The sequence below is a fragment of the Dama dama genome, chromosome 2 (genome assembly GCF_033118175.1).
Source record: "Dama dama isolate Ldn47 chromosome 2, ASM3311817v1, whole genome shotgun sequence".
In the NCBI taxonomy this organism is placed as follows: Eukaryota; Metazoa; Chordata; class Mammalia; order Artiodactyla; family Cervidae; genus Dama; species Dama dama.
Window position 1 is genome coordinate 32,540,886 of NC_083682.1, and position 17,807 is coordinate 32,558,692.

The 17,807-nt window shown below is 37.9% G+C and overlaps 2 protein-coding genes across 2 annotated transcripts in view; both read right to left on the reverse strand.

Moving 5' to 3' along the window:
* Positions 1-17,807, reverse strand: part of INTS4 (integrator complex subunit 4) — a 97,670-nt gene that overhangs the window by 71,132 nt on the left and 8,731 nt on the right. Inside the window, exons 3-4 of the mRNA XM_061168106.1 lie at positions 13,489-13,606; positions 3,611-3,717 (exon numbers count right to left, since the gene is read on the reverse strand). Coding sequence (XP_061024089.1) covers positions 3,611-3,717; positions 13,489-13,606 — 225 coding nt within the window. The remainder of the gene's footprint in view (positions 1-3,610; positions 3,718-13,488; positions 13,607-17,807) is intronic.
* On the reverse strand, positions 9,910-11,265 carry LOC133067376 (peptidyl-prolyl cis-trans isomerase A-like). Its single transcript, XM_061158487.1, has one exon. The coding sequence runs from the start codon at positions 10,484-10,486 to the stop codon at positions 9,992-9,994; it is 495 nt and encodes a 164-aa protein (XP_061014470.1). The 5' UTR covers positions 10,487-11,265; the 3' UTR covers positions 9,910-9,991.

The following is a 17,807-nucleotide window of genomic DNA, read 5'->3' on the forward strand; positions in this document are numbered from 1 at the left end:
TTCCCTCTAAGCATGCAGTAGCTGCAGCCCAGTTTTGGTACGCAGTGCATTCATTCACCTCAAAGTATTTACTAATTTACGTGCTGATTTCCTCTCTGACTCACTGGTTAAATAGGAACATGTTGTTTAGTTTCCACATATTTGTGGTTTTCCTAATTTTTTTCTGTTACTCATCTAATTTAATTCCATTATAGTTGGAAAACATACTCTGCATTATTTCTATTAAAAGGGGGAATGTTATTTTAATGTGAATCATACCTCAAAGATCACTGTAAGCCAAAAATCACAGACAAAATAGCATTAAGCAATAGAAACAGTAACTATAGTTATGAATCATAGACAGCCTTTATTTACTTGAATTTGCAAAAGCTTGTGGCAGATCTCTACCCAGTTATGAGCCTCTACAAATGGTGAAGAAATCCATATGAGAAAAAAATGGCACAAAAAATCCATATGAGAAACTAGAAAAGAACATGCAAAGTTCATTCCCAAGACAACCAGAGATCAAATTGCCAACATCCGTTGGATCATCAAAAAAGCACAAGAGTTCCAGAAAAAACATCTGCTTTACTGACTACGCCAAAACCTTTGACTGTGTGGATCACAACAAACTGTGGAAAATTCTTAAAGAGATGGGAATACCAGACCACCTGACCTGCCTCCTGAGAAATATGTATGCAGGTCAAGAAGCAACAGTTAGAACTGGATATGGAACAACAGATTGGTTCCAAATCGGGAAAGGAGTATGTCAAGGCTGTATCTTATTTAACTTCTAGGCAGAGTACATCATGAGAAATGCCAGGCTGGATGAAGCACAAACTGGAATCAAGATTGCCAGGAGAAATATCAATAACTTTAGATATGCAGATGACACCACCCCTATGGCAGGAAGTGAAGAAGAACTAAAGAGCCTCTGGAAGAGAGTGAAAAAGCTGGCTTAAAACTCAACATTCAGAAAACTAAGATCATGGCATCCGGTCCCATCACTTCATGGCAAATAAATGGGGAAATAATGGAAACAGTGAGAGTCTTTATTTTGGGGGGCTCCAAAATCCCTACAGGTAGTGACTGCAGCCATGAAACTAAAAGACACTTGCTCCTTGGAAGAAAAGCTATGACCAACCTACAGAGCATATTGAAAACAGAGACATTACTTTGCCAGCAAAGGTCTGTCTAGTCAAAGCTATGGTTCTTCCAGTAGTCATATATAGATGTGAGAGTTGGACTATAAAGAAAGCTGAGTGCCGAGAATTGATGCTTTTGAACTGTGGTGTTGGAGAAGACTCTTCAGAGTCCCTTGGACTGCAAGGAGATCCAACCAATCCAACCTAAAGGAAATCAGTTCTGAATATTCATCGGAAGGACTGACGCTAAAGCTGAAACTCCAATGCTTTGGCCACCTAATGAGAAGAACTGACTCATCTGAAAAGATCCTGATGCTGGGCAAGATTGAAGGCGGGAGGAGAAGGGGACGACAGAGGATGAGATGGCTGGATGGCATCACTGACTCGATGGACACGAGTTTGAGTAAACTCTGGGGGTTGGTGATGGACAGGGAGGCCTGGAGTGCTGCAGGCCATGAGGTTGCAAACAGTCAGACACGACTGAGCGACTGAACTGAACTGAACTGAAGACAGGACATACCATTTCCTTCTTATCAAATTAACAGGTTTACATCTTGCTTTTAAAACATTAATATATTAATATCATGACAAAACCCACTGAAATGTTGTGAAGTAATTAGCCTCCAACTAATAAAAAAAAAAAAAATAAGATTAAAAAAAAAAAAAAAAAATACCCAGTCTGAAAGAAGATGGACAAAGGGAGTGAAACATAGATGAAACAAATAAAAAACAAATAGCAAGATGATAGACTAAAGCCTAACTGTATCAGTAATCACATTAAATGCAAATGATCTAAAAAAAAAATAAAAAAAAATAAAACATTAATATCCAAATGCTAGAATAATATGTGAAATTATGCACTCTCATATACTGTGGATAGGCTTAAACCAGCATACTGTAGAAAATAATTTGCCAAAAGTATCAGAAGCCTTAAAAACAAAAATTCTAAATGCTTTCATCCAGTAATTCTACTGTGACAATGTATGTTTAGGAAATAACCCTAGATACAGGAAATACTTTAGACTAATCACATTCACTGTGTGGTATTATTTACTATTTTAAAAAATGGCTACAATATAAATGTCCAGTATTAACAGAATGGTTAGGCCAAACTATGGCTTGATTACTGGACAAAATATCATGCATCCATTAAAAATATTTATAAAACATTTACAATATAAAGAAAATACTTCTGTCATGTTAGTCAAAAAGCAAAACTGAATATAGAATATGATTATAGCTATATGAGGAAAAAGAAAGCAAACAATCTGTATACAGAAAAAATGTCAGAAAGGATACACCAAAAGGCTAATAACAACGGTTGCCTTTACATAGTTAATTATGAGTGTAGTTCTTTCTTTGTACTTCTTTTCAAATTTCCATGAGTATAAATTTTTATAATTAAAGATTTCTTTAGAACAAATTTAAGAAACTATTGCTTCAAGCAGATTAATCCACTGAGCAAAACACCTCTCTCATAAGCACAACCTCCCAGATACATATATTCTCTCACATGGAAGATGTACTTACTCTCTCAAACATGTAATTCCTAGTTTTCTTCCACTTAAGCTTTTAATACTGTACTTCTCAAAGTGTTGCGGGCTTTTTCATTGTTGTCATTGTTTATTAAGATAAATTAAATACTCTTTCCTGGGGTTCAGAAATAGTTTTCTAATTCCATGAATGTAACCCTTCCACAATTCAAACATATTGTCTCCTTATATTCTCAAAACAAATTTATCAAAAAGATTAAAAGTAAAGCCAATTCTACAAGGTTTAGGAGCTGGTGCTATGCACAAAAAGAAGCTAATTAAAAAAAAAAAGAAACTAATTAAAAGTTCCAAATTAAAAAGAATTTGGCTTTGGAATCAGAAAAGAGTTTATGCCCTGGTTCTTCAACTTCCTAAGTATGAAAACATGGACAAACTGAACTCCTTCAACCTCAGTTCCCATGTTAGTAAAAGAGACATAACAGCAGTCCCCTAAAGGACTGTGAGGAACAAATGAAAGTACCATAATTCCCAACTGTTGACAGGTGTTATGCCTGAGAAGCGGGACTAGGAGGGAAAGATGGAGTGGCTTTCACTTATTTTATTTCTGTATTAGTTAACTTTGTTTTTAACAATGAGCATACACCATAGGAATAAAATTACTTTTCTTTCAAAAAGGTAAAAAAATAGTACCATAATAAGCAGAGAGCATGTGTCAGGCATGGAATACATGGTAATTCCTGTAATTATTTTCATTTCTTTTGGGACATTGAGGAAGTTCATTTTATAACAAGTTACTCAACTTTATTCCTAATCCAACATCAAGAAACAAACAAAAAATGAAGCAGTTCTTAAAGCTATTTAAGAGTCTTTGGCAATTCTCAGTTATAGACTTAGGATGGAGGTAAGCAGATCTGACAGCTCAGGTCACTTCTCCAGATAATGCAAAACTGTTCAATAAAGAGGCAACCCTGTGTCTAACCATTATATTCTTACCTTGCAGGCTACATCAACTAATCGCATCTGGATAGCTTGATTCTCTGGGAGTTTAGTGCCAATTGCAAGCAAAGTGTCCAACAGTTGAGCAAGGACTTGATGAGACTCTAGAAAGGAAGATGGAAAGTTAGGTTTTAGAATTTCAAAAGGAGATTACCATAGAAACTAAATTTACTTGGGTATAAAGAATGCAGATTTTTGTCAGCTGAGTTCTGCTGTTTGATTCTTGATCCCCCTCAACTAAAAGCTAAGTTCCTAAAGGGATCATGTCTAAAAATTTGATTCCTCCACAGGATGCGACATAGTGCTCCAAAAATGCTCAGTGCTTGACTAATTCAAAGGCTTTTCACTGCCTTCAAAATAAAGTCTAAATTCCTTAGCAGGACACACATACATACTCGTCCCTCCACGATGCCTAGTTCGCCTCATCTCTTTCAGATTTCCCTAGCTGCCTTTTCCCCAATTACTTACGATTCCACGTTCCCCTGTCTTTGCTCAGGCCCACTTCCCTACCGAGAATGCTTTCATCTACATCCTCAGCCCCACTCCCCAGAGAGCACCTCCTAATCTTGAAATGTCACCTCCTGTATGGTGCTTTTCACTCCTCCCCTAAAAATATTGACCATTTCTTCGTTCATGTTTCCACTGAACCCTTTACATAAACTGTAACTTTATGATACTTATTTGAATATCAGACAAAACCAGGAAACTGAAAGATCCTTAAGGGCAAGGACTATGTTTTATTCACCTTTGTATTCTCAGAATCTAGTATGCCTCACTACATGCTCAATGGATGCTTAATAAATGGGAAAACAGACAATTCCAAGTAAATCACTATCAATCACCTTAACCAGATTCTCTTCTTTGTTCCAAAACATGGTTCTATGGTCTACGCTAGTGGTATACAAGAGGATCTAGAAGGCATGCAGAAAGTAATTTTTATGATAATAACCTTGTACAGACATACTTTGTTTTATCGTGCTTCATTTTACTGCACTTTGTAGATACCATATTTTTTATAAATTGAAGATTTGCCTCAATCCTGCTTATTAAGCAAGTCTTCTGCACCATTTTTCAACAGCATTGCTCACTTCATGTTTCTGTCACCTTTTGGTAATTCTTGCAGTATGTCAAAACTTTCATTACCATATTTGTTATGGTGATTTGTAGTCAATGATCTTTGATGTTACTATTGCAGAAAGATTACTACTTGCTAAAGGTTCAGATTATGGTTAACATTTTTTATCAGTACAGTATTAAGGTAGTACATTCTTTTTAGACATAAAGCTATTGCACACAATAAACTATAGTGTAGTATAGACATTACTTTTATCTGCACCGGGAAATCAAAAACTCGGGTTACTCGCTTTACTGCAATATTTAATTTCCTATGATCATCTGGAACAGAATCTGCAATATCTCACAGGTATGCATGTATATGTTTTAAAGAACAAAATAAAAATTATAGTTACTATGTTGATGACATTAATTTCCTTTTACTATTACTAATATAGTCTCTTTAAATTAATTTTATTTAACTAAAAAAAATGACTGTCCACTTAAGAAAAACATTAAGAAATCCATAATATAGATGTGAAACAAATGTCAAAAATGATGATATATAAATAACTAAAGCTTAAAAAAAAAAGCTTAAAACAAACAAACAAAAAAAAAAAGCTTATAAAACACTGGGAAAATCACCTCTTAAAAACACTTCCAGTAAGATACACTAGATTGAACACCTCTGTTTATCACTAATTCTTTCTTAAAACCTCATTAACATATAAAGAAACCGTAAAAGTATAAACTTACAAGGACTAAGAAAACAGAAGAAGAATAGTAAGCAGATAAGAAAAGTCAACAAATTTTTTCAGAGATGGCAAGCAAATGAAAAAGTCTATGGCAAAACTGAGAAATCTAATACTAAATGCCTACTGAGGAGGGCGTCACAACAGAGCAAATAAATTCTAGCCATATGCCAAGCAAGATTCAGGAAACATAGATTTAAAAGAAAAGAAAAAAAAAAAAAAAACAACCACAAAACACCCCAAAATGGAGTGAGATATGGATTTGTTTAAAGTTTCTATAAGAAATAGCTGGACCTCCACCTCCTTCCCTATACTATACAACAGGTTAATCAATCACTGAAGTAGAGTTTTTTTTCTCTAAAAATTAGGACAGAAAGGATCTAATCTGGCAGATGCTAGGTGAGGAAAGGAAGGAAATATAATAAAGATAATATATAATAAATATAAATATAACCAATCTGACCACATGGATCACAGCCTTGTCTAACTCAATGAAACTATGAGCCATGTCGTGTAGGACTACCCAAGATGGATGGGTCATGGAGGAGAGTTCTGACAAAACGTGGCCCACTGGAGCAGGGCCTTCAGTATCCTTGCCTCGAGAACCCCATGAACAGTATGAAAAGGCAAAAACATAGGACACTGAAAGATGAACTACCCAGGTCGGTAGGTGCCCAACATGCTACCAGAGGTCAGTGGAAAAATAACTCGAGAAAGAATGAAGAGACGGAACCAAAGCAAAAACAACACCCAGTTGTGGATGAGACTGGTGATGGAAGTGAAGTCCAATGCTGTAAAGAGCAATATTGCATAGGAACCTGGAATGTTAGGTCCGTGAATCAAGGCAAACTGGAAGTGCTCAAAGAGGAGATGGCAAGAATGAACATAGGCATTTTAGGAACAATCAGCAAACTAAACTGGCCTGGAATGGGTGAATTTAATTCAGATGACCATTTTATCTACTACGGGGGACAAGAATCCCTTAGAAGAAATGGAGTAGCCATCACAGTCAACAAAAGAGTCTGAAATGTAGTACTTGGATGCAATTTCTAAAACGACAGAATGATCTCTGTTCATTTCCAAGGCAAACCATTCATATTACACTAATCCAAGCCTATGCCCCGACCAGTAACGCTGAAGAAGCTAAAATTGAAGAGTTCTATGAAGACCTAAAACACCTTCTTAAACGAACATCCAAAAAAGATGTCTTTTTCATTACAGGGGACTAGGATGCACAAGTAGGAAGTCAAGAAATACCTGGAGTAACAGGAAAATTTGGCCATGGAGTACAGAATGAAGCAGGGCAAAGGCTAACAGAGTTTTGCCAAGAGAACGCACTGGTCACAGCAAACACCCTCTTCCAACAACACAAGGGAAGACTCTACACATGGACATCACCAGATGGTCAACACCAAAATCAGACTGATTATATTCTTTGCAGCCAAACATAGAGAAGCTCTATACAGTCAGCAAAAACAAAATCAGGAGTTGACTGTGGCTCAGATCATGAGCTCCTTATTGCCAAATTCAGACTTAAATTGAAGAAAGTAAGGAAAGCCACTAGACCATTCAGGTGTGACCTAAATCTAATTCCTTACGATTATACAGTGGAAATGACAAATAGATTCAAGGGATTAGATCTGATAAACAGAATGCCTGAAGAACTATGGATAGAGGTTCATGACATTGTACAGGACAGGGATCAAGACCATCCCCAAGAAAAAGAAATGCAAAATGGTTGTCTGAGGAGGTCCTACAAATAGCTATGAAAAGAAGAGAAGTGAAAGGCAAAGGAGAAAAGGAAAGATATACCCATTTGAGTGCAAAGTTCCAAAGAATAGCAAGGAGAGATAAGAAAACATTCCTTAGTGATCAGTGCAAAGAAATAAGGGAAAATAACAAAATGGGAAAGACTAGAGATCTCTTTAAGAAAATTAGAGATACCAAGAGAACATTTCATGCAAAGATGGGCACAATAAAGGACAGAAATGGTATGGACCTAACAGAAGCAGAAGATATTAAGAAGAGGTGGCAAGAATACACAGAAGAACTGTACAAAAAAGATCTTCATGACCCAGATAATCACCATGATGTGATCACTCACCTAGAGCAGACATCCTGGAATGTGAAGTCGAGTGGGCGTTAGGAAGCATCTCTATGAACAAAGCTAGTGGAAGTGATGGAATTCCAGTTGAGCTATTTCAAATCCTAAAAGATGATGCTGTGAAAGTGCTGCACTCAATATGCCAGCAAATTTGGAAAACCCAGCAGTGGCCACAGGACTGGAAAAGGTCAGTTTTCATTCCAATCCCTAATAAACGCAATGGCAAAGAATGCTCACAACTGCACTCATCTCATACACTAGCAAAGTAATATTCAAAATTCTCCAAGCCAAGCTTCAACAGTACATGAACCATGAACTTAAGATATTCAAGCTGGATTTAGAAAAGGCAGAGGAACCAGAGATCAAATTGCCAAGATCCGCTGAATCATCGAAAAAGCAAGAGAGTTCCAGAAAAACATCTATGTCTGCTTTACTGACTATGCCAAAGCCTTTGACCTGTGTGGAAAATTCTAAAGAGACGGGAATACCAGACCACCTGACCTGCCTCCTGAGAAATCCGTATGCAGGTCAAGAAGCAACAGTTAGAACTGGATGTGGAATAACAGACTGGTTCCAAATCAGGAAAGGAGTATATCAAGGCTGTATATTGTCACCCTGCTTATTTAACTTCTATGAAGAGTACATCATGAGAAATGCCAGGCTGGAGGAAGCACAAGCTGGAATCAAGATTGCCAGGAGAAATATTAATAATGTCATCTCAGATATGCAGATGATACCAACCTATGGCAGAAAGTGAAGAACTAAAGAGCCTCTTGATGAAAGTGAAAGAGGAGAGTGAAAAAGCTGGCTTAAAACTCAACATTCAGAAAACTAAGATCATGGCATCTGGTCCCATCACTTCATGGCAAATAGATGGGGAAATAATGGAAACAGTGAGAGTCCTTATTTTGGGGGGCTCCAAAATCACTGCAGCTGGTGACTGCATCCATGAAATTAAAAAACGCTTGCTCCTTGGAAGAAAAGCTATGACCAACCTACAGAGCATATTGAAAAGCAGAGACATTACTTTGCCAACAAAGGTCCATCTAATCAAGGTTATGGTTTTTCCAGTAGTCATGTATGGATGTGACAGTTTATAAAGAAAGTTGAGTGTGGAAGAATTGATGCTTTTGAACTGTGGTATTGGAGAAGACTCTTGAGAGTCCCCTGGACTGCAAGGAGATCCAACCAGTCCATCCTAAAGGAAATTAGTCCTGAATATTCATTGGAAGGACTGATGCTGAAGCTGAAACTCCAATACTTTGGCCACCTGATGTGAAGAACTGACTCACTGGAAAAGACCCTGATGCTGGGAGAGATTGACGGCGGGAGAAGGGGATAACAGAGGATGAAATGGTTGGATGGCATCACTGACTTAATGGACATGAGTTTGAGTGAGCTCTGGGAGTTGATGGACAGGGAAGCCTGACGTACTGCAGTCCATGGCGTCGTGAAGTGTTGGACACGACTGAGGGACTGAACTGAACTGATAATAAAGAGCTTAAGAGATAACCAACATACTGAAAATGAGACTCCCTCCCTAATACTCTTCGGCTGCTTTGGCTAAAAAAAAATGGCAGTCAGGCATCTGTCCTCCCAGCAGGAGAGTCAAAAGTTGACAGGCCCACAAAAAACAGCAGAAGGCACTACTATTTAACAGTCCTCCAAAGACACATAGGATCATGTTAGAGTGGAGCCTACCAGCTGACCAGCCCCATCCATTCACAAAGAACTCCCAATCAGCTTTTTAGTGCCTCATCCTAAACTTCAATGCAAAGCCAAAGATCATTAAGAAAAGTCTCCACCAACACAACACTGTAGGGGACTTCCTTGGTGGTCCTCCATGCTTTCAAAGCACGGGGCCTGGTCCAACCCCTGGTCAGGGAACTAAATCCCACATGCTGCAACTAAAATATAGGGCATGCCTCGACAAAGACTGAAGATTCTGCGGGCAGCAACCAAGATCCGGCCCAGTCAAACAAGTAATATGGAAAAACAAAACAAAATGAACACAACACTGTAAATCAATTATATTTCAATAAGAATATAAGAATTTTTTTAAGTTGAATAGATTAAAAAAGGAAAGTTAAGTCTCCAATATGAAAGAGGTCACAAAGAGAAAAGAAGGTACTAAGAGAAAACAGAAGAGAGGTGAAGAAATCAATACCACCATACTGCTCTAAAATTTATTTCTTCAAAAAGATGATTCTGCATGACAACCATAAAAAGAGAGCTAGACCTTTTTGAACTTAACTCTTTTTTTTTTAATTGTTTAGTTTTTATTTCATAATCATAAATTTAACTTTGCAATCCAGCTAAACTTGGAGGGGGATAAGGAAAACATGGAACCCAAAGAACTGTAACGAGAGCACAGAGATTATGGGATATTTCGAGCAGACGGGGGTGAAGGGGTGCTCTCCTGGGCTACAGAGGAATGGTCTGGTGGTTAAGTAAAACACAAGTAATTTATTAGATTTGTCCACAGTCAGCAATGGTGATCTTCTTGCTGGTCTTGCCATTCCTGGACCCAGAGCGCTCCATGGCTTCCACAGTATTCATGCCCTCTTTCACCTTGCCAAAGACCACATGCTTGCCAACCAACCACTCAGTCTTGGCAGTGCAGATGCAAAACTGCGAACCGTTTGTATTGGGGCCAGCATTTGCCATGGACAAGATGCCAGGACCTGTATGCTTCAGGATGAAATTCTCATCATCAAATTTCTCTCCATAGATGGACTTGCCACCAGTACCATTATGGCGTGTGAAGTCACCACCCTGGCACATAAATCCCGGAATTATTCTGTGAAAGCGGGAAACTTTATAACCAAATCCTTTCTCCACAGTGCTCAGAGCACGAAAGTTTTCTGCTGTCTTTGGAACTTTGTCTGCAAACAGTTCAAAAGAGATGCGGCCCAAGGGCTCACCATCGACAGCGATGTCGAAGAACACAGTGGGGTTGACCATGGCTAGACAGCAAGGAAGGCTCCGGGGTGGCGGCGTCTGCAAGGCCTGAACTTAACTCTTGACTCTAATAAATCACAAATCTAATCTAAATCTTAAATCCTGGTCTCTCTGCTGAGTTCCAGGCCTACATTGTAACTTCATGTTAGATGGACAATGCCACAAGAATAAATGAATCCTCCACATTTCTTCTCTAAACCACCCAGTTCATCAAAGCAAATTCCACACAACCACTAAATTATCCTTATAAAACTAGACTTGATCACTTCATGCCTTGTTCAAGGAGAACTAGGTACCCACTGCCTACAAAATAACATTTAAAATTCTCAGCACTCAAGACTGCTACCCTTTGGCTTCAGAACATTTTACCAATGTTTTTCTTCCAAAAGCCCCTTACTTCCTTCCTATTGATCTCTCAAACAACTCAGTTCTTCAAACATCTCTTATACTTTACCAGTCTTCTATCTTCTATCATCATGTTCCTTCTTGGTACCACTCTTCCCCAAATTTGGAGGATTTGGACTTTCCAAACCTACTTTTTCACTAAGCCTTTCTAGAGCCCACCAGTCAGCACTGATCCCATTCTCTCCTCTGCTCCCACAGTATGTTAATTATACCGCCTCTAAAACAAGCTTGACGTTATCATTAGTGGTGTATCATGTACTAGAGAAGCAATGCTTGCCAAAGAGTTAAAAAATTCAGGCATTTGATGAACTTAAAGACTTCTGGTCCAAAGTGCAGACCACAGTCTTGGATTTGGTAATATTAAAACTGATAATTGGGAAACTCTTAATTTTAAGCCACCAATACAAAGTGACTTCAGCAGTCACTTAATTCCCCGGAGTTCATTTTCCTCAGCCTTGAAATAAAGGGCTTGAATTAGATGAAAGTTATGGCCCCTTCCAATTCTATCTTCTATGACTCTAGGTGGGCCAGGAACAGGAAACCAGGGAGAGTCCTAGACCAGATCTCTTAGAGACAATTAAGTAAGAAACTTTAGAATACTTAAAGTAAAGCAGCTCTTTCCATGAATACTGCATAGTTTGGCTATAATGAGTTCTGATTTAAAACTAAGTCTCTGTCATAATGTTTCTGTCTCAGAGGTAAAGTGTTTTTAGTTAAATCTTAGCCCATAAAAGAGCCCCACACTAAGCTCTCAGTTCTACCACCACTTTTGGCTAGACCAACTCACTTCAACTCATCTCAGCTCTCTGGGACTTAACAGTCTTGTCATCTGCAAACTGCAGCAATTAGAAAAGATGATCACTAGAAGGCCATTTATATCTCAAATAGTCTATGACTCTATGAAATCCCCAATCATAAAGTAAGAAATTCTTCCAAGGATAGCTCATATAAGAACTTTCCATGGAAAAAAAAGGATATTGAGGCAATGTAATTGCTTTGGTGCTTTTAAAAGAAGTATTTTTTTTGCCACTACCTACAAGAGCAAAGAAATATCTATTAGTATTTAATATATTATCAACACCCTAATTTTTATGAAGGTAGTGTATAAAAATGGGAAAATTATATATAATGTTAAGTAAATATACTAAAAGATAAAATAATACACTCACTGTAAGTACAACCATATAAAACTTAGGTAAGTAAAAGGTAATATGTAAAACAAATAGTTTTATGGTAGCAGTATGAATATTTTTAAATTTTTCCCTTAATATCACTACATTGGCCTTTCAATAAATATCAAAAAAAGTTTTTAAGGTTTGATTGTTTCCTATGAATTGTAAGTCTGGGGTCAAAATTCAATACAACTAAAATTTAAATATAAAGTTATTCCTAACACAAAATATTTTCAATTTCAACCAATGGGCCATTTATATTTGTACCATTAGTTGTACAATAAGTGAATTTAGATTATCTCTTGAGTTCACTCATAACCTCCTCAGTTTATAGAATAAACTGTTGTCCAATATTTAAATAGTCATATTTGTTTGAATATGGATACCCTAAAATGAAATAAAACTATTTTTTGAAATTACGACCAATTCAAACAAAACTACAATATTTTCAGAAACAGCAGCAAAAGATCTTTTTATTTAATTTCAGAGTAAGTATCAAAGCAATGAGGCACTAACTCTAGTAGAAAATCTTGTACCTAAATAAAACAAGACAAATATAATAAAAAAAAAATTCTTATGGTGAAACAGTTTTCCTTTTCATCTAAACACTGAGAAGTTTAGTGTATATCAACAAGGAACAAATAGAAAAGGCAACAACACATAGGAACTAAATGGTGGAGGACTCCATGGCCAGGGGGGTGTGTGGGGTTTGGGTGTGTGTACTCAGTCGCTCAGCCGTGTCTGACTCTGCAACCCCATGAACTGTAGTCCACCAGACTCCTCCATGCATGGGATTCTCCAGGCAAGAGTACTGAAGTGGGCAGCCATTCCCTTCTCCAGGGGATCCTCCCGACCCAGGGATCGAATCTGTGCCTCCTGCATCTCTGCCAATAAAGAGAGGTTCTCTACCACTGAGCCACCCAGGAACCCCCTGCTGGGATGGGAGGCACAGTCAACAAAACATCAACTCTGTTACAGACTTGTAACCTTGAACAAGTCAGTTAACTTCTCTGAGCTTCAGTTTCCCCACCTATAAAATAAGGACAATAGTATCTATCTTATGTCATATGTAAACTACCTTAGGTATATGGCTGTTAGCAGAGGTCAATAAATGATAGCTATTAAGGGACAAACCTGTATTTTAACTCTAAGGTAAATATATGTACATGGTTTTACTGAATCATCCTCAAATTTCTTTTCAATAACCACCAATACAACAAAACTTTGCTCTACACTCTATATAAAAGGAACTAAAGATTTCTGCTCTAATTATACGACTTTTATTTATTTATTTGGTTGTACAGCGAGGCAGAGAGGATCTTAGTTTCCCAACCGGGGATGGAACTCCTGCCCCTTCAATGGAAGTGCATAGTCCTAATCACTGGATCACCTGGGAATTCCCTCTACAGCTTTTAAACTGCAACTTACTTTCATTCTGCAGGATATTAATGGCATCGTCCATAATGCAGTCTGGTGAAAATCCTGCAGTCTTTGACAGTAAACCCAACAATGATGCAATTTTCAGTCTCACAGATGGATCATTCTCCTGCAACAAAAGAAGCTATTGTTACCTTGATGCTCTACTCTCTGCCAACCAAAAACAGGAACATGGGAAATATCTCAAAAAAGATTCAATGATCCAAGTATTCTCCAGTTTTATTTCTGAAAAATTAGCTATATATGCTTTGGGGGAGAAAGTTTTTCTCAATCTGTATGTTACATCCAAATAATGCAACTGAATGAGAATATTTTCACCCTTCCCGATGTCATTAATTTCTAACCAGATGTATGCTTCTGGGATTAACAGTATCTTTCTTCCGCTGTGCAGTCACATGCGGCATGAGCTGCAGCAGCCTGCACCATGAACCTTGGCGCTCCAACACCGCTGTCAGCGCCGCTGTTTTGGAGCCTCCAGAAACTGGGTGCTGCAGCTACCGCTGCCGTCACCAGAAAAATCTCTGCTCTGTGTTTTTGGATCACTAGATCCGGATCAGAAGTCCAAGGCAGGTAGATCTAATTGTCTGAGTGTAGGTCCGAGGCCTGGGCCTGGATCTCGGTACCAGGGCAAAAGAGACTAAGAAATGATTTACTGGGCTTCCCTGGTGGCCCAGATGGTAAAGAATCCACCTGCAATGCAAGAGACCCAGGTTAGATCCCTGGGTCAGGAAGATCTCCTAAAAGAAGGATATGGCAACCCACTCCAGGATTCTTGCCTGGAGAATTCCATGGGCAAGAATTCCATGGGCAGAAGAGCCTGGCGGGCTATAGGCTATGGGGACACAACTGAGTGAATGGTGGTTCAGTGGTTAAGAATCCACTTGCCAATGCAGGGGACACAGGTTCAATCCCTTGTCCAGGAAGACCCCACATGGTGCAGAGCAACTAAGCCCATGCAACCCCAACTACTGAGCTTGTGCTCTAGAGCCTGTGAGCAGCAGCTATTGAGTCCATGCGCCACAACTACTGAAGTCCAATCACCCAGAACCTGTGCTCTGCAACGAGGGAAGCCACCACAATGAGAGACCCACATGTTGCAACTTGGGAGTAGCCCCCAAGTGCCACAACTGGAGAAAACGCATGCACAGAAATGAAGACCTAGAGCAGTCAAAAATAAAATTAATTTTTAAAAAGAATTAATGTAATATCTAGGTTAACCAGTAAAAGAGGTATAAAAAAATGTATAATTCCCAAGCTAATAAAAAGCAGTGAAGGAGAGAATTTTTTTTAAAAGAGCCAATGCAAAAGACAGTGAGAACTGAGAGGAAAAAAAGAATATTAAGCAGGTAAGATAAATAGAAGGCATTTCATAAGAGGATAGATTTAAAATCATATATTTCAATAAACACATATTATAAAGAACTAAATGTTCCAATTAAAAACTAAACACTGTTAAGTGAAATTTCTCAAAAAACTAACTATATGCTGTTGGGTCACAAAATAAAAAGTGATTAAAAAAAGATTTGAAAATAAAAGGTAGAAATAGGTATATCATGAAAACTTTAATCAAGAGATAGCTGGTATCATTATATAATATTAGACAAAGCCATTATATGCTGACAAGGTTATTTGTAAAGAATCTAAAAGAACCTACACATAATTTATTAAAATTGTTAAATGAGCTTAGGAAAGTTGTTGATATAGGGTTTAATAAATAAAAAGCAACTGAAATTCTGAATATCCTCTATGTACTACTTAAAAATAAGAATTTTTAAATGTATCATTTACAATAACAAAAGATTAACTATCTAGGAATAACTAACAAAAAGATGTACAAAACTTCTACGCAGGAAACAGCATTTAAATAATGGACATACCATGTCCATTGACTGTAAGACTCAATGTTATAAAATGTCAATCAGCAAACTGCATCTTAATTACAGAATTAATGCAACCCTAATCAAAATTCCGGAGAAGGCAATGGCAACCCACTCCAGTATTCTTGCCTGGAGAATCCCAGGGATGGGGGAGCCTGGTGGGCTGCTGTCTATGGGGTCACACAGAGTCAGACATGACTGAAGCAACTTAGCAGCAGCAGCAGGAATCAAAATTCTGATAAGAAATTTTATTTTCAGGCAGATTTTCACAAGCTGATTTCAAAATTTATCAATAAATTAAAAGACCAAGAATAATTAATATATTCTTAAAGAAGAACAAAGTAGGAGAAGTTACCCTACCCGATGTCAGAATTTATTATAATGCTATGCTAAGACATAGCATAGTGTCTATGCTATGCTAACACATAGCATAGTGTTGGAGAAGACTCTTGAGAGTCCCTTGGACTGCAGGGAGATCCAACCAGTCCATCCTAAAGGAGCTAAGTCCTGGGTGTTCATTGGACGGACTAATGCTGAAGCTGAAACTCCAATACTTTGGCCACCTCATGCGAAGAGTTGACTCATTGGAAAAGACCCTGATGCTGGGAGGGATTGGGGGCAGGAGGAGAAGGGGACGACAGAAGATGAGATGGCTGGATGGCATCACCAACTCGATGGGCATGAGTTTGAGTAAACTCCGGGAGTTTGTGATGGACAGGGAGGCCTGGCGTGCTGCGATTCATGGGGTCACAAAGAGTCGGACACGACTGAGCGACTGAATTGAACTGATGCTAAGACAGCATAGTACTGGCATAAAAATAGACAAATACACTAGGCAGAAACACAAACAATGCATACTAAGATTTGTACAAAAATGTTCATGGGAATACTTCTTTTAATAACTAAAAACTGGAGACAATCTAAATGTCCATCAATAATAGAATGAATAAATAAATAATGGTATATTCATACAATGAAATCTTACACTATGGTAAAAATAAATGAACTATAGTTAAAGTTAACAACAAAGATAAATCTCAAGATAGAATTTTGAGCAAGAGTTACACATAAAAAGATACACACAGAAAGGAAAGGCGGGAGGGAAGAAGGAAGGAAGTGTGGGTTGCATTTAGTACAGGTTTAAATGATTAAAAAAAAAGAAAATTTTAAAGGAAGCTTTTACCCTTAAAGTCAAGAGACTGACGGTTATCTTTGGAAAAGTGAGGAGAAATAATCAGAAAGAATTTTGGGGGACCTATGAGAGGCTGATTATATTGCATTTCTTAAGCTGAATGACAGTCACATACTGTTTTCATGTTGATCAATAGGCTATATGAGTTTTTTCTACATAGTCTTTGTGTTACAGTTCATAATAAAGTTCTAAAAATATGATAGTTACTTAGATTACTAGGGTAATAGTGGAAACAGGGAGGGAGATGGACTCAAGAGATATTTAGAAGGTAAAATCAACATGAGTTGGTAGGAAGGGAATATGGGGAGAGGAAAGGGTGAGGGTGGTATCTTTCTTGGGTTTCTGATGTAAGGGTCTATATTGATAGTGGTACATTTCCTGCTATAAGGCAGACTGGAGAATGAATGGAGATACCAAGTTCAGTTCTGAATACAAATAAAAGTCAATTCTTTATGGACTTCAAATCACTGAAATAACATCATCAAATCAAGTAATTGTCTTTCAGAGACAATGCACTAGTCAAATACCCTAATTTTGTAGTAAGAGAGGACAGAAAAGCTACATAGTCTTTCTACAGTCTGGAATGGAGTCACAGACCTCCAAACATAGGGAGCAGCTGAGAAAGCAGAAATACTAAGTCTAGCAAATAAGAGGAAGGCAAGAACGAAACAAAAAAGAATTAGAATATCTGACCCAGTAACATTCTTTCTTCATCTGGATACTTCACTCAAGTTTTTCTACTTTCTGAAATTATCCCCGTAACTAAGCTTACAACTGCCTATGTCAAAAGCCTCTCTAATAACTGCTCTTCTCACCATTAAAATTGTCCTTGTTCAGGCTTTCCTCATCTTGCTATAGACTTAGCAGTCTCCTAACTGGTCACCCTAACTCCTGTCTTACCTGGCCCTCATTCAATTCCTCCATCCACCATACCACCCCCAGAGTGATATATCTGAAACAAAAACCCACAAGGCAGAATACAAGAACCTTCTATTAGATAAGATTTCTAGTCTTATCTCTTAAAGAGCTCTCAATTTAAAATCGACACCAGCCCAACTATCTGTATCTCTTCTAATGTGACAGATTATTTCACATCTCCAAGTCTTTGCTCACAATTCTTCCTTCTTTCTAAAACGCCTTTCCTCTTGCTTTCCAACTAGTCAAAATCTGTTTTTTAAGATTCACCTCAAGCATCACCCTAGCTCAGTCGGTAAAGAATATGCCTGCCATGCAGGAGACCC

What these genes read in the sequence shown, in the direction of transcription:
- LOC133067376 (XM_061158487.1), bottom strand. Translation starts at nt 10,486, where the DNA reads ATGGTCAACCCCACTGTGTTCTTCGACATCGCTGTCGATGGTGAGCCC.